We start from the raw sequence: 18,831 nt of genomic DNA on the forward strand, positions 1-18,831 counted from the left end.
AGAGGAGAAAAGGGTGGGGGAGGTTAGGGTTAGGATAAAGGTTTGGTGAGGGTTTATGAAGGGAGGAGGAGGAGGAGGAGAGCAACTGGGGAGAGAGGGGAGAAAAGAATAGAATGAAGAAGAGGGAGAGAGGGAAAAACAGGAGGAAGGGAGAGAAAGAGGAGGAGTGAGAGATGGAAGGGTGTGAGTATTGTTGTGGTGCTTGTGCTTCCTGAATGTGGAGGGTTTTTCAAAGTTCAAATCCTAGTAACAAAAATGTTTTCTAATAATGTTCAAGGTGGATCAAAAGTGTACAAAGAGTATAGAAAAGCAAATAATCTAAAAATGATAGGAAATATCTAAAAAATTATATATAACGTAAATATAAAAAACAATATGAAAAACTCTTACAGAAATGGTCAGAAAAGTATCTCCATTTTTTTTGGTGGAGGTCCCTAGTTGGATCTGTGTGGGATGGAAGGTTCCCTGTCATTTAGCAGTTTAAAGTGCTGCACCGGTGTTCCCAGATGTGTTGTGCTGTGTGGTGTCCAGTGTATTCTGTCGTCTGCTGTGTGAAATTTTGTCTGGAATTGGTGGGATGATGTGGTGGTGCAGTTTCTGGGACATTTCGCTGCAGGTTTTGGTTTTCTTTAGGATGTGGTTGGCGTGTTTGAATTGTGCTCCAGGGTAGCAGTCAGTTTGGATGTTAGGATTGGTGGGCCTGGGTAATCTTTTGAGGTTGGAATCTCCTAGGATTATTACTGATTTGTTGGGGGTTAAGTGCCAATTTGCCATTTTGTTGCCCTGGTGGGTGTGGGTGGTGATCAAAGGTCTAGGGATTGTTGCTACTGTTTTTTTTTTTGTTTTTTTTTTAAGATTTTGTTGGCTCTAGTGGCCTTTATTTGAAAGTAGTTTGACAGGAAAGAGGGTTATGAGAGATGGGGAAGACATGTGGCAAATGTCGCCAGGCTGGGAATCGAACCTGCGAACTAAGGCCTCAATACATGGGTGGTGCTTTGCCCCTGCGCCACCACAGCTCCCCGTTGCTACTGGTTTGAGTGAGGTTTTGAGGATGTCTGGAAGGGTTGGTCGGCTGGAGGAGGCGGGTTCCTGTGAGTTGTGGATCAGGCTTGTTTTTGTGGCATTATCGTGTGAGTTTTGTGGGTGCAAGCGGGGCTCAGGGTTCCCTTGAGTTTAATTATCTGTCCCTGTTCCTTTCTGTGTGTTAGGTGTATGTACCCATGATGTGGGGATTGTTTGTGTTTGTTCACTTTCTCCTATCCTGTCTCTTTTATTTTGTTGAGCCTGATCCTGTTGTAGTTGCGGCGGTTTGTTGGTTGTCGGATTTGGTTTGGTTCGCGCTTCTGTTATTGTTTTCCTAGCTGTAGCTAAGGTGATTTGTTTGATCCTTTCTATTTCTTTTTGTGCTTTTCTGGTTGCTCCATTAAGGATCCATTGTAGGATTACTATGGGCACAAAACAATGCAGTTATTTTTCAATAAACACTTTTAAGATCAAAGTAATGTTGCCAAACTTACCATAAAACTGCTCAAAGTAGAATCCAATTCGGAAGCCGGTTGCAAACAAGCCAGCAGCAAAGTGGCTGTTTGGGACAAACCACTGGAGTAAAAACGGGGAGGCGGATCGAACCACTGCTGCAGTGACTAGATATTTTTGTGTCAACACATCATGCACAGTCAGTAATAAAATTTACAGACAAGTAAGAAAATGTACAGAAAGGAATCACAACCCACTGTTCTCAACATGTAGTGCTTGATTTGAAACATGATTAACCCAGTAATAAAATGTTCTGACCCAGAGCACAAGGAGGGGGCATGGGGGGTAATGAGGGGAAGGTTTAGGGGGAGCGGGGAGTTGAGGAGGAGGGGTGCAACAAACGGCATATTTAGATTTAAAATTGATTAGACAAGGGTCCTCAAGGCCAGCTGACCTGCAGGTTTTCAGTTCAGCAAAATCCTGTCAATCAGCCATCAATTAAAATCATCTGTGCTGAATTATGGAAATGCCTAAAACTTGCAAGGCAGTGTGTCCTGAGGACCAGTGTTGGAAAAACCCTGGATTCGACGTTGGCGTTTCAACTATTAAAATTCGACCACAAAACAACATTGATTCAATTACATATTTTCAATATTAGTTAATTGGCTAGAATTGGATGATTGTTTGATGGTTGATCCACCATCAGTTGCCGACCTCAACCAAAAATCAACTATTCTGACTATAATTGAATTACCATCATGTGCTATCTGGGTGGTTTCTCAGTCAGAATCTGGTTGCAAACCAGAGATCAGCAGGTGTCAGTCAGTTATGGTAGATCTGAACTTTGGTTTGATGACCGAAATATGAGACATTTCAGTCTGATAGGAGGAACCACAGAGCTCTGTTAGGTTAAAGCACATTTCGTGAAGTTTAGATATTTTTCCTAAAACAGGATCCAGAGGAATCACCTCAAATGTTGGACTGGATTTTATTTCAATGTCATTTGTGAATGTTGCTCCTCATTTTCAGCAGTGTAGCTATAAAGGTTATAATTTGGGAGAAAATCTCATAAACATCAATATTTCCACAAAATAAGAAACAGAAATTAATATCATGTTTGATGGAGGAAAATCCTCTCAGAGTCTGAACTCAGCACGAGATGCCAGAGAGCAGCAAGCTAGTTTTACAAATATTAAACAATTAATTTAATTACATAATTATTACGGTAGAAGCCATTTGTTTGTTACTTAATGAAATATATTTGTCATATTTTTGTTGTGAATGACGTATACTTGCAGACGAACGAGGTCATTAGTCCAAGTTTGTTGTTTATTGAACGTTCAGGAACGGCTGAACTCGCCGCAGGTAAACAAAACAACCTGAACAGGTGATCAGCTCTAAACCATGAGTACCTTTTTACTCTCTGTCCTTTAGCATGCCTGTTGCCGTGGCAACCGCCTGCTCTCTAAACCCAAGCAGAGATTACATTGAAAACATAACATTCAGTCCTTTTCGTTATTAGGTTTTCAGGATTGATATTTATTTTGCGATTATTAATAAGCGTTCCCCTGAGCTCCTGCTCTGATGGTCAGTTGCTCTTTGAGTCCCTTTTTTTATTTAGTTCTCAGCGTCCTGGTGACGTTCAGTTTGTCACCTACTGCTGAGATCAACTCAAAACCTTCCGCGATCAATCGAGATTGACATATTGAGCACCTCTGAACTAGACAGACAGGGCAAGGAAGAAATGCATCAGGAAAAACAGGCACATGTAGCAGCATTCAGGTAATATAAAGATATGAGTGAAAGGCGGTGACATCACAGTGCATCTGTTTCCTGTGTTTGTGTGTTGCATGTGTATGACCATGAAACCATGCAGCTCGGTCTCCCAGGCAACAGTCTGATATGATGGTTATCCAGGAGCCAGTCCTTGGGAGCGCTCTGCTCCACAGTCACACGGATGATTACAGAAGGGAGTGAGGAGAGAAGGAGCGTTACGTTCACAAATCTTCCAGGAGATTTGAGATCGCCAGCCAGTCCAGGCTAACACAGGGGAGCCAGTTCAGATGCAGAAAGCTTTAGGTCGGGTAGATTTTAAATTTTAACCTGCCCTAAAGTCTCACCGATACATCTCTGTTAATTCCAATCATCCAAATTAGTGTGGCCGTTCCACTGAACCAAAACTGGCAACTTCTCCAGGATCGATTCCTTCCTGCTAGAGAGTTTTAGAGTCTCAGCAAGAATCACATCCACTGACACGGTGTCTCTGTCACCGTGTCAGTCTGAGTGTTTGCTAGTCGGCCCAATCCGTCACAAATTTGTCGACATGCCAGGTATCTGCCAACTCCAAACAGAAATCCTGTTATCATGAATCCAAATAAATCCAGGATGTATCCCTCTGGGTGTGTCCCCGTAGGACAGGAGGGCTCTCCTCTGCCCAGTCTTCTCCTCGAGACAATTTGATCAATTGCATTGAGAGCAGCTGACCAGATCCATAATTTGTAGATTTGGAGGATGTGCATAGAAAGGGTTCAAAATAAAAAGAGAAAAAGTCAGGACAAAAACAGGGGGCAGGGCAGGAAGAAAGCAGAGGAAAAAAGCATCCGCCTTCACCAAAAAAAGCTAAGACTAATCTAAAGTCTAAGATTTGGCAGATAAAGTGTTTAACAGGGTTGCTTTAATCGCCACTGGCTGCCTGTGTATACTTACTGGGTTAACACTTGGGGGCGTGGCCAGGGGCCCGGGAGATGGGCTATGTGAGAGGAGAGGGACACCCTGGACAGGTGTCTGGGCCATCATAGATAAAGGCAGGACAAGGATGCTTGCTAGGGCTAATTTAGAGAGACCATGGCAGGAGGAAGCTGCAGTACCTGGGGAAAACCTGGCATTCCAGGAGACAATATGTTAACTCCTTTTCCTCAGGCTAGGATTGTTGCAAAGCATCAATTCTACCAACTACCCCACTGTGCTGCCTGCTTTAGGGATAAACATCCCAAATGGACCTGGATGAGAGTAGTGCTAAGCTGTTAAATAAAAGCTAATCCTGGGTTTAGATGCTAACAGGAGCTGCTAACAGGCTGCACAGTGGTGCAGTTGGTAGCACTGATGCCTTGCAGCAAGAAGGTTCTGGGTTCGATTCCCGGCCCGGGGTCTTTCTGCATGTAGTTTGCATGTTCTCCCTGTGCATGCTGGGTTTTCTCCAGGTACTCCGGCTTCCTCCCACAGTCCAAAAACATGACTGTCAGGTTAACTGGTCTCTCTGAATTCTCTCTAGGTGTGAGTGTGTGTGCATGGTTGTGTGTCCTGTCTGTCTCTGTGTTGCCCTGCAACAGAGTGGTGACCTGTCCAGGTGACCCCGCCTCTCGCCCGCTGACAGCTGAAGGCACCAGCACCTCCTGACCCCATGAGGGACAAAGGTGTTAGAAAATGGATGGATGGAGGAGCTGCTAACATGCATTATGCTCAGTCTCTGCTCCTCTGCATCAGGTTGGAGCAGCTCTCCTGTAAGACTGATGACCTGGCCCAGAAGATGCTCAGGCTGGTTCCGACGGAACGGATTTCAGCTCAGGAGGCTTTGCAGCATCCATATTTTAGCACGCTTCCTGCTCCCATCATGCACCTCAGAGATGGTAAGACCACCACCTGCTAACGAGCTACAAAAAAATTATTTTCAGGTGAATGTGTAATATTGAGGGTTCAATATAGAACCATTGTGGAAAGATTTTATATTCAGATTTGCTAAATGTATCCACTATAAGCTCCACCTGTGAACAGGTTGGTTTAACAGTCTAAGTAAAGCTGTGCTCTGATTGGCTAGTCTCTGAAGCCAGCAGGGGGCAGCACTTCCAGCTGTCAGCTGTGCTGCAGGACAACCGGAGCTTAGCGGAGAGGCTGCGTCTCCTCACTGAGAGTTCAGAAGGTTTTTAACCATCAGCAGCTTCTGCATGACCAGATCATGTTCAGGACCTTCTAACGTCAGCATCACATCTTATACACAGAAGAAAATCCACATTACTTGAATTAAAGTATAATTTGCTGTTTTTCAGCTGTGTCCATCTTCAAAGTTCCTGGAGTTCGCCTGGAGACAGAATTCAGAGACATCTTGAACCCTGGACAAAAACTGAAGTCTGCCCGGCTTCCTGCCGCCGGCTGTTGGTGATCAAACCGCCAATCAGATCGGCGGGACCTGACAAGATGAGGAAAGGGGCAAATCAACCCTTTAGGGAGACGGATTCATAAACTAGGGATGGATTTCTGATGCACTGGTCCAGGGCAGCTGTGGCTATGATGCAGTGGTTCTCCCTCATCAGAGGTCACTGATAGGGGAAGCTTTGGAGTCCTCTGGAATTGATCAACACTATGCAGAACGTTTTGCAGAAAACCTAAATAAAACGTTGAGCGTCTCCAGCGGGTGTGGTCCTTCCAGTTCTTTTCCTGAATCGACATGAAGCTGATCCAGAAACTCGTTCTGCTCTTCCAGAAACAGGTTCTGGTCCACAGGGCGTAACCGTTTCTGTTTTGTTTCAGGCTGCAACATGTCTCTGTCTGTCTGCTTCAGGCTCTCAGAGCGTTCCTGTGTGTCCATCAAGTCTTAGTCTCTCCTCGGGTCTCTGCATGTCTTTCTGTCCTCTAGTGTCCATCGGCTTCAGACAAGTTTCCACTGGAACTTTCATTAGTTATTTTGATGCTCTCATTGGCATCAGTTGCCATGGTGACCCTTCATAAGGGAACAAGCCTCTATTTCCATTGTTCCACTCAGAATAAGTTAGTTGGAAGGAAAACCACCAGTCAGGTTCTGTTAGAGGAGAGCAGGCAGACGCAGGAGATGTTCTCTGAAGCTCTGCCTGACCATCGATGTGACCAAGAGCCAGAAGCTGCACCTTCTGAGATGTTTATACATTTACATATATTTGCTTATACATTTGATTTCCAAAGAAATAAAAAAAAAAAAAACACACAGAGCTCTGAAAATCTGCTGAAGCCTGCTGTTGCCTTTTTCACCTTGACTGCTGGTTTTCATCCTGTTGAAGGTTTTACAACCCTAAAGCTTTAAAAAGGTTAACGTTTTATTAACCTTTAAAAAGGTAATAATAATAATAATTTAGAAACACCGATCAATAAATCCCCCAGCTTCCCTTCGCTTCCACCAGGTGGCAGCAAAGAGCATATTTGTTCTCTTTTTCAACCACATGAAGCGCTGCTTCTGCTGCTGGGGATGATGATGGTGATGATGATGGTGATGATGATGATGATGGTGGTGATGATGGTGGTGGTGGCGGCTTGGTTCTGATGAAGGATGAACAGATCTTTTGAGCGAATCTTCAGAGCAAAGTAGTTAATAATCCGAGCCGTAAGTGAAGGCAGCACCAGCCGAAACTCCGACCGGAAACAGCTGAGAAACTTTTCCCAGTCGGGACCAGAAACCACAGAACCGAACCTAGAGCAGAGTTTTTCAGGGGACCAGTTCAGCCCGGTACCAGTTAGAGAGCCTGCCGGAAGTGGTTCCGGTTCGGCAGGGAGTGTTTATGGCGTTACTGGTGAGTTGTTCTGGTTCTAACCACTTTTAGAACCATGAGTTATTGTGTGAAGTTCGATCCTGGTTGTGGTTCTGGGACCTTTGGACTCTACTGAGTTCGGAGGGTGTTTTCAGAACTTTCTGGGTCTGTTTGATTTTGTTTAGCTTGCATCAGAACATCCAGAATGTTCGAACTTGATGGGAAGCTGGTTCCATCTGCTCCCAGAACTCCCGCAGAGTCCAGCAGAACTCCGAACCTCCGGTTCCGATGTGTTCGGGTTCCGTTAGTAAATAAAGTGTTGCAATCTGCAGCCGGTGCACGATGTTAAAGTCAGTCCAGTTGGAAGTTCTGATCAACCAGCTTCCCGGAGAACCTCTGTGTGTTTTTGGACCGACAGAACCGGTTCCTGAGAATATGTTCCCAGCTGCACACTGGCAACCCTTCAGACGACCCGCCGAGCCCAGGCTCGGTACCGGACATTGTGGACTGAGTTTAGTCCAGTTTGGGCCCATCTTGAGCAGAATCCGACAGATTCTAGATTCTGAGACAGAACCGAGTCTCACAAGTTGAACTAACTAGTGGTGAACTAGGTTAGCTGGTTAAGGGCGAGCTAGTTAAACTAACTAGTACCAACTAGTTAAACTACAGGTGAACTAAGTAACTGACTCATCCAGGCGGAGGTCCACCAGAACCAGCGGTTCTGCTGATGAGGAAGAGGATTTCCTGGAGGTTTATCCAAAGATGAAATCAGCCAGCTCTGTAATACAGGAAGTGATGTCACACAGCAATCAGCTGATTGGAATCAGTAAACAGGACTGATGTTGTCCTGGAGCTGGTTCTGACCCACAACATCGGGTCAGCACCAGAAGAACCCCAGGCTGAGCTCTGTGGACATCTCGTCTCCAGCGTCCACTAGGAGTCAGGTGATGTCTGTCCACAGGTTCAGAGACGGGCCTCCTGGTGGACGAATGTCTCACCAAAGTACAGATGGAAGATTTAACTCTGCATTTCTGAAAACTATGAAATACTCCCAAGTTCCATAAAGTATCAGAATAGTGTAAAAAATGTGAGAAAGGACAAGTTGGAGTTTGTTCAGATTGAACTTTGACCCCAAGATCCTTGAGGCTGTCATCCTCCCTCCAGCCATAACCCAGTTGTTCTGTCGTCCTACCCTTTCAGTTCCTCAACTGTTCTTTTTGCCTTTCAGGTCCAAAGGAACGTCTCATCTGTAGACCGACTGGACCCGATGGACCACAGACAGCAGCAGGAGGAATTCTGATCACTGATTCAGGACTGGGACAAAGATCTTGGTGGACTTCGTGAACGTTACTCATTAATTAGAAGACCTGTGGACAGCTGAGAGTCTCTGGAGGTCATGGGTCCTCCACAGACCCAGGGATCTCCAGCTGTTCCTCAGATGGGGGTTCGCGCCCGTGTGTCAAACTGGTCAAAGAAGCGGGAGATAGAGAACGCCCGGCCTCCCTCAAGAGTTGACAGGCTGGGACCGAGCCAGTTGGATGGACATTCTAGGAAGTTTCTGGAGGACAATCTGGCCCTGTCAGGTCAGTCGGAGATCGGCGTCCAGTTCTCCAGGACAGGTCTGGTGAGGATGAAGAGGAGCAACAGCGAGGCGACCATCAGTGACTTTGACTTTGGTTCTGAGGACGCCGGTCCCGCAGCCACGCTGACCAGAAGACACGGGAGCTCGTCCAGCGTGGACCTGCTGAGCTCAGCGGGGTTCTGGGAGGTTCTGGACCAGGAGCCCAGTGCTCCTCCTCCCATGCCTGAGCCTGACACCATCTCTACCGTGCTTTCTCCCAGCCTGCAGGCGGCTGTCCAGATCGCACGTGGGGACATTGTCTTCGTTCCAGGACAGGACACTGACAGAGATCACAGAAAGAAGATGGAGACGTCTGTCCTCGGCCGCCTGAAGCCTCAGCGGACCAACAGCGTTGAGGTGTACCAGGACAGCGGCTGCCCTTTGACCCCTCACAGGTGGTTCTCTCATTATGATGTTCAGAGTGTCCTCGTCACTGTAGCAAAGGGACGTCCCTGTGCAGAGGCTCCTGATCTGCTGCCGTTAATAGGACATGAGGACCAGGATGGTGACGAACGGAGCAGCGCTCTGGTCCTAGCCTGTCCTCACTTCCTGAATGAGCTTGGAGGGGAAATGGACCAGAACTTGGACCTGACCCGGCTCAGCAGCTCCACCGGCACCAATGCTGCCGTTTCTGTCCTGGAGGTGTCCACAAGAAGCAAGCGCTGTCCTGCAGACCTCAGGGGGACGGACGAGTTCCTGGACCTGGGAGCCACGTACTACCAGAAATACTTCTACACCAAAGGTAAGACCTGGTCCCAGTTCTGGTCCCAGTGTTTAGCTGTTTCAGGTTCTGTGACCCGTTTCCTGGCTCCTGTCCCTCTAGATCACCAGAATTATTTTGGCGTTGATCCAAAGTTCGGTCCGGTTTCCCTGAGCGTCCGTCGAGATGCTGTGGATGATGGAGGAAACCCGACCAGGTTCTGCTACAGGATCATCCTCCGGACTGGCCAGGTAACTGATCCAACCAACCCGGGTCAGCGCAAGATCTCATGGTCTAATTAGCAGCTTCCTGTTTCTCCTCAGCTGTCCACCCTGAGAGGATCCATCATGGAGGACTCGGTCCCTTCGTCCAAACACGGGACGGGTCGAGGTCTTCCCCTGAAGGATGTCCTGGAATTTGTGGTCCCAGAACTCAACATCCAGAGTCTGCGAGCGGCAAGCCGTTCCCCCCAAGTCCCAGACCTGCTGCTGCAACTGGACCAGCAGGAGGTGAGCTGGTTCTGCTGATCCTACTGCCTGTTCTGGTGGTTCTGGAAGTCCTACAGACCTTACAGTGTTGAAAAGCAGGAATTGTTTTCCTTTCTCTCCACGGTTCTGGACAAGGTTCTGCTGGTCCCTATTACCACACTAAATGTGGTTGGACTGGAACCAGGACACTGTAAAGCAGTCTGCAGTTCTCTTCAGTGGAGGTTCTGGTGTTGCTGGATTGATCCACGTTCTGACATCAAAAAGCAACATGACGTTGGACCTTGTAGCAGTAGAAAGGACGGGTGGTTCTGGTTCTGGCAGAGCAGAATGTGGCGTAAACACTGGAGTTGGACCGACAGGTTTATCATCACAACTCTTGACGCGCTGGTTCTGATCCGTCCTCCGTCTTCCTGTTTTCCTGCAGCTCATCCTCCAGCACAGAGTGGACCTGCAGCTGAGCCGGGCCGGTCAGAACACGGGAGAGACCAGCAGTCCTGCCCTGACCCAGTTCCTAAACTTGCTGGGCCACAGCGACCCGGTGAAGAGTTTCTACAAGCACCAAGACCAGCAGAACTCTGGTACCAGAGCCTGCTTTCTTATGATCTAAATATGTTCTGTTCAAGGTCAGGTCCACTTTTAGATATTTGACCAAACCAGAACTTCTATCCGGGTCACGGATGTTCGAGCCCACCATCTCAGGCCAGGTCCAAAAGGTTCTGGAGATTCTAGATGTTTCCCTTATCCAGAACACCCGAGCAGAACCTTCAGTGGATCATGATGTTCTCCAGGACCTACAAGTTCTCGAGGCCGACCTGCGGCAGCGACAGACGGTGTCTCCTGACCAGCAGCTGTCCAATGAGACGCTGACGTTTGGCTGGTCATGTGACACTAAAACCACGCGAGAACAGATGCACTGAACGGTCTTTGTTCTCGTTTGATTTCTTTTTGTGCTTAAAAGAAATTAAGGACTTTAAAAAAATCTTTAACTTAATAAAAGAAGTGAATCTAACAGAAATGGGAAAAAATTACCCTGATTACTTAAGGCTAACCTGATTCTCAACCTGAACATCCACTCTGAAGAGAGTTTGATGTGTAAGACCAGAACACGGCGTTGTCAGTTTTCTTTCATTCTTAATCCCCGGGCTTTGACTGGAGTATCCAGGCCGCTTTCTAGGTTTTTTTTTAATTTATACACTATATTTGCCAAAAATATTTGCTCATCCATCCAAATTAATGGAATCAGGTGTTTGAATGCAGACTGTTTTTACAAACATTTGAGAACAAATGTTTTGCTCTCAGGAGTTCAGTGAGTTCCAGCCTGGAACTGTGATGGGATGTGCAACAAATCCAGTCCTGAAATTTCCTCGCTCCTAAATATTCCAGTCAGCCATATTATATGAAAATGGAAGCAACTCTGCCACCTAGTGGTCGGCCACGTAAACTGACGGTCAGCAGTTGCTGAAGCTCATAGTGTGATGAGGTCGCCAATTTTCTGCAGAGTCAATCACTGCAGACCTCCAGGCTTCATGTGGCCTTCAGATTAGCACAGGAACAGACAGCTTGATGGGATGGGTTTCCATGGCGACCAGCTGCACCCATGCCAAAAATCACCAAGTGACGCAAAGCGTTGGATGTAGAGGTGTAAAGCCGCTGCTGGACTCTAGAGCAGTGGAGGAACGTTCCCTGGAGTGACAAATCGCATTTCTCCATCTGGGAATCTGATGGACAAGTCTGAGTTTGGCGGTTGCCAGGACAACAGCACTCGTCTCACCGCATTGGGCCAAGTGTAAAGTTTGGTGGAGGAGGGATCATGGTGTGGGCTGTTTTTCAGGAGCTGGGCTTGGACCCTTGGTTCCAGTGAAAGGAACTCTGACTGCTTCAGCAGACCAAGACATCTTGGACATGTCCAGGATCCCATCTGAGTGGGAACGGAACAGTTTGGATCTGGACCCTTTGTGGACCAGAGCACAAAGCAAGGTCCATAAAGACATGATGGACAGCCTGGCTCGGAGTCCTGACCTCAACCCGATCAGAACACCTCGGGATGAATCAGAGCAGAGACTGAGAGCCGGGCCTTCTCGTCCCACATCAGTGTGTGACCTCACAAATGTGGTCAGAAATCCGCATAAACTCTCTGCTAGACCTGGTGGGCAGCCTGAAGAGCTGAAGCTGTTCCAGCTGCAGAGGGACCAACGTCCCATTGGACCCGGTGGGTCAGGACGGGACCGGTGGGTCAGGACGGGACCGGTGGGTCAGGACGGGACCGGTGGGTCAGGACGGGACCGGTGGGTCAGGACGGGACCGATGGGTCAGGACGGGACCGGTGGGTCAGGACGGGACCGGTGGGTCAGGACGGGACCGATGGGTCAGGATGGGACCGATGGGTCAGGACGGGACCGGTGGGTCAGGATGGGACCGGTGGGTCAGGATGGGACCGGTGGGTCAGGACGGGATCGATGGGTCAGGGACCGGTGGGTCAGGACGGGATCGATGGGTCAGGGACCGGTGGGTCAGGACAGGACCGGTGGGTCAGGACAGGACCGGTGGGTCAGGACAGGACCGGTGGGTCAGGACGGGATGGCACTGAAGCTCATACGTGAATCAAAGCAGGTGACGTTGAGAGTGCCATGCACTTAGTGCACTAGGGCATGAGTTATTGGTCCCGATAAGTGTCCTCACTGAGTGAAGGAGATTTTTTTTGTGGATGTTTTCTGTTTTTTCTATTTTTGATGCTTAGCGCAAACCAATTTCCTTCTGGGTTGTGAATAAAACTGCAACTGAAATCTCTTTGCAATCCAGATCCGTTTCTGTCTCCTTTCAGGCAACTCAACAGAAAGTCCAACTGTTTCCATGATGTTTGGAGAATTTCAGCTGACATTCCATGTTTCTGCCCTGCTACAAACTGATGCCGATGGTTCTGGTCAGGTACTACATGGTGCTCTGCTGTAGGGGGGTTCCACAGCGCTACAGGAGAACTGCAGAGTTCATCATGGTTTTCATTTTCAGGTGCTGAGGTCACACCTTGTTGGGAACGATGTCACCGTGATTTTCCAGGAACCTGATGCTCCGCCCTTTAAGCCCCAGATCAACCGTGCCGACCTCCAGCATGTTTTCATCATTGTTAGAGTCCACCGACCCTGCACCCAGCACACCTGTTACAGGTTAGACTTTGTCCGCAGGAAGTGAAGTGTCCCAGGTCTGACTCCAGGTGTGAAGTTGCTGTGTCTTTCAGTCTTGCCGTATCTAGGTCCCGGGGCGTCCCTCCCTTTGGTCCATCAATCCCATCTGGTTGGATAGCTCCTGCCTCTTCTGCCTTCGTGGACTTCCTGCTGACCAAGATCATCAATGCCAAACACGCCACCCACAAGTCCGAGTCGTTTGTCACCATGGCAACGCGTGCTCGCAAGGAACAGCTGAAGCAGTTGGTGAACAGCTTTGTAACGACGACACCACTGGACTCCTCCTCTGGTGTCCGCTTCAGCCTTATCTCTCTGGGCGGAAAGAAAAAGGAGCGTCTGGCGCCGCATCCGCTGGCCTACCTGCAGAGTGCAGGCGCCCTCACCTGGAGCGTGACGGTTCGCGACCCCCGCAGTTCTGTCGCAGTCGCCTGCCGACTGGCCGTCTCCAGCGAGCTGCTGGTGCTGATAGAGGAGGCGGGCAGAAAGGTGGTGTTTCACTGTTCATGCAGGGATGTGATTGGCTGGAACACCGCACACGGATCCATCCAGGTGTTCTACCAACACGGACTTTGCGTGGCGTTTTCCACACGGGATGGCCGCTGGGAGGACTCCCAGGAGATCACGCAACGGTTGAAGGTGAGCAGGGCTCCCATTGGTCCCCGACCCCTCTCCAACCACCTCCTTAAGCGCATTATAACCCGGTCATGTTAACTTTCAGACGGTGACCCACGGCGCTGCGGGGGCAGCCGTGACTCTGAGGAGGAACCGCCTCGGTCAGCTGGGCTTTCACGTCAACTTTGAGGGTGTGGTGGCCGACGTCGAGGCCCACGGTTTCGCCTGGCAGGCGGGTCTTCGCCCCGGCTGCCGGTTGGTGGAAATCTGCTCAGTTCCCGTGGCAACACTTTCTCACGAGCAGATGATCGAGCTGCTGAGGACATCGGCGAACGTCAGCGCCATCGTACTCCCGCCCCTCAGAGACGGGACGCCACGCAGGTAGAAAATATTTCACTTCTTGTTTCCTGTGACATCAACATCTCTCTGCACCTGGTTGGCTGGAACCAACCAGAACCACGAAGGGCCACCAGAACCATGATCCCAAGAGGTTTTGTATGGTGACCTGCAGCTATCGAGGAGAAAGAAATGTTCTTGTTTACCTGAAGTCAAATCTAAAAGAAGGATGTGTTTGAGAAATTTCAGGGCAGCAGTAGATCTACCAGAGCGGCTTTAAATGGAAATTGTACGGTTTCATTCTGTGGGGTCCAGGGGTCAGAGGTCACATGACCCTGACATCTGCATTTGTTCTGGAAACACAATTTGTCCCTGATCTGGTTTCTGGTGTCGAGAAAAAAAACATTTAAAGGAAAATATGTCCTTTGACCTGTGAGCAGGAGGAAACGTATTCAGTTTTATTTTAATGAGTGATAATATGATTAATATTTTGAATAAATGTTTATTTATTTTCATTATTAATGAATGGTGTTTTCAAAGATGTGTGAACTCAACTGAACTTGTTCAGATCAAGAACTACGGTTCAGTTTTTGAAGCTTCACTCTGACTCAAAGTTTCATCTTCAGGAGTTTCTCTGAGACCCAACGGCTCCCCCTGCTGGAGGTCAGACTGGACCTTGATGTCACTTCCTGCCCCTATGGGAGCTCTGCAGCCCAGCCTAATGCCAGAACACCGTCCAATCAGAGTCCAGTCCAACTGAGCTCTTCCTCTGACATCAAGAACGACATCAGGTTAGAACTGGACCAGAACCGAATTGGAACAGAACCAGGTTCCCCAGCAGAAAAGGACCTTGACAGCAATGTGACTACCGTGTTGATCCGCCCTGCAGAGCTCCTCCTGATTGGTTTGTCGGTTCTGATGGACGCACCGGGTCCACGCAACACCAGCCCAGTAGAGACAGAGGTGAGTGGAACTGGAACCAGGATCCGTTTGGCTTCCAGAGTAAGAGCTGAACGACTGGGCGTTTAGCTTCCTGAGATGGTTCTGCCGCAGCTCGGTCCCATGAAGCTGGGGGTTCTGCTGACCCGGTTGTTTTAATCTTCACCCTGACCCGGCCTGTCTGCTCGTGTTCCCGTCCAGAAACCAGACTCCACGGTCTTCCTCTTCGTCTTCCTCAGCGAGCGAGTCCAGCAGACAGAAATGGCAGCCGGCGGCCGCAGGTGAGTCGACCGAAACGCCAGAAATCGTTCTTAAACTTTGTCAGTCCAACCTGAACACGACTCTGCAGTTTGCAGCCACAAGTTGCTCAAGTTGCAGCAACACGTTGTCCAGCAGCAGCAGTGACGGCAGGACCTCGACGCCTCAGCTCGCCTGTCTCAGCGGCGTGTCGGTGGACAGCGGCATAGACTCCGCCCTCTACTCGCCATCAGCCCTGCCTGCGGTTGCTGGGGCAACGCTAGTCCTGACGGACGTCCACAGGAAGGAGTCGGCGGGGCCGAGCCGTCTCGTGACCGACCTCAGAGGCTCTGTTGCTAGGTAACTCTGTGGCTCCAGAGTCAGTTCTCCAAAATGAATATTGACTTCCGTCGCCTGGAGCGGCGCCCCCTGCTGCACTGGAGCAGAAACACAAACGTTTATGATTAGCGGGACGTCAAACAGAAACTATGTTTCACCATTTAATCCACACGTTTGTGTGCATGCTCAGCCATAACTGATACAAGCTGACAGCATTTATGTGTCAGTATTTCCATTAATATAGCAAGCATTTGGAGAAAATGTAGTCTGTTTGTTCAACCTTTATTAGGCCTGTAATGGTTTCCCATCAGAGCAGAACAGGTGAGTTGAGCTGGGCAGGAGCTTAACATCTGCTCTACTTTTTTCAGAGACTATCGTGGAACCAGATGTTCATCAGCAGACAAAGTGAAGCCAGATTCACCTTTGACCCATCCAGGTGACGCCAGCTGGGATGCAGAGCGTCTCTGCAGCCAGGATACCTGTCTGTGGGAGGCGGGGCTTAGCTGGTTGAACAGCGGTTTGTTACTGGAGGAGACTGGCAGGTGAGAAAAACCAGGTGACATCTGGTGCCATCACCTGAGACACCTGTTCACCTTCTAGCATCTGACCTCCTTCTGACCTCCATCTGACCTCCATCTGACCTCCATCTGACCTCCATCCCCAGAATAAGATGTCAACCCTGCTATTTTTTGAACATTGTATTTCTTGACTTTCTGTCTTTCTAGCCCTTCACTGAGAGGAGAGACTTTAAACTGCTGGTAGTTTAGAAATAACTGAATGGATTAAAGATCTGCTGTTGCAAAACAGATGAAACCCTGAGCTCCTTTCTGACAAAAAATCCAGCTGGTTGGAGTTTGATTAATGAAATATGAATAATTGACCAACATTTTGATAATGTATAGTTTATCAATTAATGACTCAGTGATGTTCATTTGATGTAAAACACTTTGAAGTGCCTTGTTGCTCAAATGTTCTAGACTAATAAACTTGACCTGACTTCCTGTTGCAGACCCAGCCATCGTCCAATCAGAGGCCAGAAGGTGAGTCTGAAAGATTTCTGTCAGTAATAAAACAATGAGATCCAAACTAAATGAGCGAGTGAAAACTTCCTGACCTGAGATCCTGCAGGAAGTATTACTTGCTCAGACGAATGAGCAGCAACCTGATTGGTCAGGCTTTAGTAAAGCCCCGCCTCTTCAGCAGATTATTGCTGGGCTGCACCGACGTCACGCAAAGGCAAGTAAGATTATTTAAGTAGGTGTGTATGTGTGAGTGTATGTTTAGTCAGAAATTATTGTAGGGATTAGGTATGAAGTAAAAGTATATAGATCATCACGAACCACACTCCATACAAGTAAGTGGCGGTAATGCTACTGAAAGTTTATTGCCAACCGCCAATAAAAACCAAGAAGAAGAAGAAGAAGTCACGCAATACAGATTGAGTAAATCTGCTGATCCAGCATCAAAATGTCTAAAGTCTGTCCTGTACAGTTGCTCCACCCGTTCTAATAGAGAAAGATAAAAGTTATTTTCGTGTTTCAAAGGTAGTTGGTCACAAGGGAGTTCATTTTAAAAAAACGTACTGAAAAAGAGGAGAAACGTGAATCAACAATCTACAGCTAAAAGCAGGAGGTGCAAAAACTACCAATGCCAGAGTTTGCAGCGCCACTTTCTGACAGGAAACCATCGCATCGTTTAAATTGTATTTCCAGCTGTTTTATTGGACAGTTACTTAGAAAGCCAAGCGTTCATATGTAAGGTCAGATATATTATTTTTATGCCCTAGCATGATTGTCCTCAGAGTGCTAATGTTGTTAGCAGCTAGCTCAGTGCCGAGTCACGGACAGGAAATAATAACGTTTATTCAGTGGGACTTTAATGCTTAATAAAAAGCTAAATAAATTAAATATAACCTACCAGCCATACAGACAGTGAGCTGTTACTGTTCCCCCACATGCTTCGTGTCCAGACACGAACAGACACGAACTCGGGGTTTCTGTAGATCGGAGCCAATCGTTGACCTACATTGGACCCGAATCCAGCAGCGACTCAACATTAACGTACAACTCCAGCATGAATTTGGGTTTACAGAAGCTAAATAAATGATTTACCAGGAGATTCAAGCTCATAAAATAACATAGTTTGTTGTTAGCAATAGCATCGTTATCATAAAATTACTTAAAATAGCACAACTCGCCACTCACCCGGCAGAAACAAGTGGTCAGTCATCTAAAGCTGCTTTTGGTTCTAAATAGGGTTGCCACCCGTCCCGTAAGATACTGAGATAATACGGATCATATCCTAAATATATGCATGTTTTCTTTCCCCGAGATGCCTCAGCTGTTCCAGCCTATTTAGGGCATTAGCTACTCGCTGTGATCCATTTTGCTCTGATTTGAACCGGAGAACTCCCCTTCCGGACCTTCATCTGAACTTGGCGCGTCATCCGGGTCACGTGTCTGAAACAAAGCAATAGTTCCCACTAGTCTGGACTGAAAGTGATCCGCGCCATCTTGGTAGGCAAGAGGCAAGGTAGGCCGATGTCTTCGAGACCACCACAAAGAAAATATGTGGACATTTTTAGCCAATGTGCAAGAGAAAGATACACAAACACAATGGCTTCTGTTGGGATCAAACCGTATGAGATGGAGAAGGAAAATATGTCAGACAACGGGCCAAGCCGCCTCCGATCTCTGTACGAAAGCGCTTCATAGTGAAAACAAAATCTTTATAGATGGAGGAGCTTCACCGCTTGAAACTGACGGAAACAATCGGTGTTTAAGCAAATTTGCAAAGAACGCACAAACTCTTCAGACGAATAACGAGGTTCTGGTGATGGGCAGAACCTCCACTTCCAGAATCCAGACTTCTGCCACACCCGCCTTGGTTCTGAGGTGTCCGCTGGGTCTGTCTCAGGTCTGGGTCGGCCTGGTCTGTTCTGACAAGTCAGAGTTCAGAGGGGTCAGGGTTCAGGAAGCTGACGAGACATGGCTGTGATTGGTCAGAACCATAATGACCAGTCAGTTGCTCTGCCCCTTCACCTGGTTCCTGTCTCAGTCTACCTGCAGAGCCGCTGGAGTCTCTGCCCTGTTTCCATGGAAACGTCTGACCCGCAGCAGGTCACATGACAGTTTGTCCCTTGCCAGTGGTAGGACTCTGCAGAGCCCCGCCCACATCCTGCGGCGCCGCCACAGCGCACCGACCATCAGATGCCGGCCTGCACCTCTTCAGAAAGGTGAGCAGCTGGACTTTCACAATAAAACTACTTTCAGTAGCAGCTTTCCCCTCACCTCATTGGCTGAGGCCAGGGGGTCGGGGGTTGGGGGACAAGGAGAATGAGGGGAGGAGTTAGACATGGGAAGAGAAACAGGTGAAGGTCAGAAGGCCTCAACGTGTGTGTGTGTGTGTGTGT

At 48.3% G+C, this 18,831-nt stretch overlaps 1 protein-coding gene across 2 annotated transcripts in view; it reads left to right on the forward strand.

Moving 5' to 3' along the window:
• The window catches only part of LOC103132191 (signal-induced proliferation-associated 1-like protein 2), a 23,782-nt gene extending 4,964 nt beyond the window's left edge, over positions 1-18,818 (forward strand). The window contains exons 2-17 of one of the 2 annotated variants that reach the window (XM_016667206.1): positions 4,960-5,102; positions 8,197-9,331; positions 9,413-9,540; positions 9,613-9,798; positions 10,202-10,355; positions 12,599-12,702; positions 12,784-12,938; positions 13,010-13,592; positions 13,675-13,949; positions 14,531-14,695; positions 14,794-14,867; positions 15,045-15,124; positions 15,193-15,440; positions 15,788-15,961; positions 16,429-16,459; positions 18,477-18,818. In XM_016667206.1, the coding sequence (XP_016522692.1) occupies positions 8,365-9,331; positions 9,413-9,540; positions 9,613-9,798; positions 10,202-10,355; positions 12,599-12,702; positions 12,784-12,938; positions 13,010-13,592; positions 13,675-13,949; positions 14,531-14,695; positions 14,794-14,867; positions 15,045-15,124; positions 15,193-15,440; positions 15,788-15,961; positions 16,429-16,459; positions 18,477-18,758 (3,606 nt within the window). In that variant the 5' untranslated portion in view covers positions 4,960-5,102; positions 8,197-8,364 and the 3' untranslated portion in view covers positions 18,759-18,818. Of the gene's footprint in view, positions 1-4,959; positions 5,103-6,582; positions 7,011-8,196; positions 9,332-9,412; positions 9,541-9,612; positions 9,799-10,201; positions 10,356-12,598; positions 12,703-12,783; positions 12,939-13,009; positions 13,593-13,674; positions 13,950-14,530; positions 14,696-14,793; positions 14,868-15,044; positions 15,125-15,192; positions 15,441-15,787; positions 15,962-16,428; positions 16,460-18,476 lie in introns of those variants that run through there. The other variant, XM_007543949.2, reaches the window with a different exon arrangement.
• Positions 18,819-18,831: the final 13 nt, after the last annotated feature.

The sequence above is a fragment of the Poecilia formosa genome, unplaced genomic scaffold, assembly GCF_000485575.1.
Source record: "Poecilia formosa unplaced genomic scaffold, Poecilia_formosa-5.1.2 Scaffold952, whole genome shotgun sequence".
Classification (NCBI taxonomy): Eukaryota; Metazoa; Chordata; class Actinopteri; order Cyprinodontiformes; family Poeciliidae; genus Poecilia; species Poecilia formosa.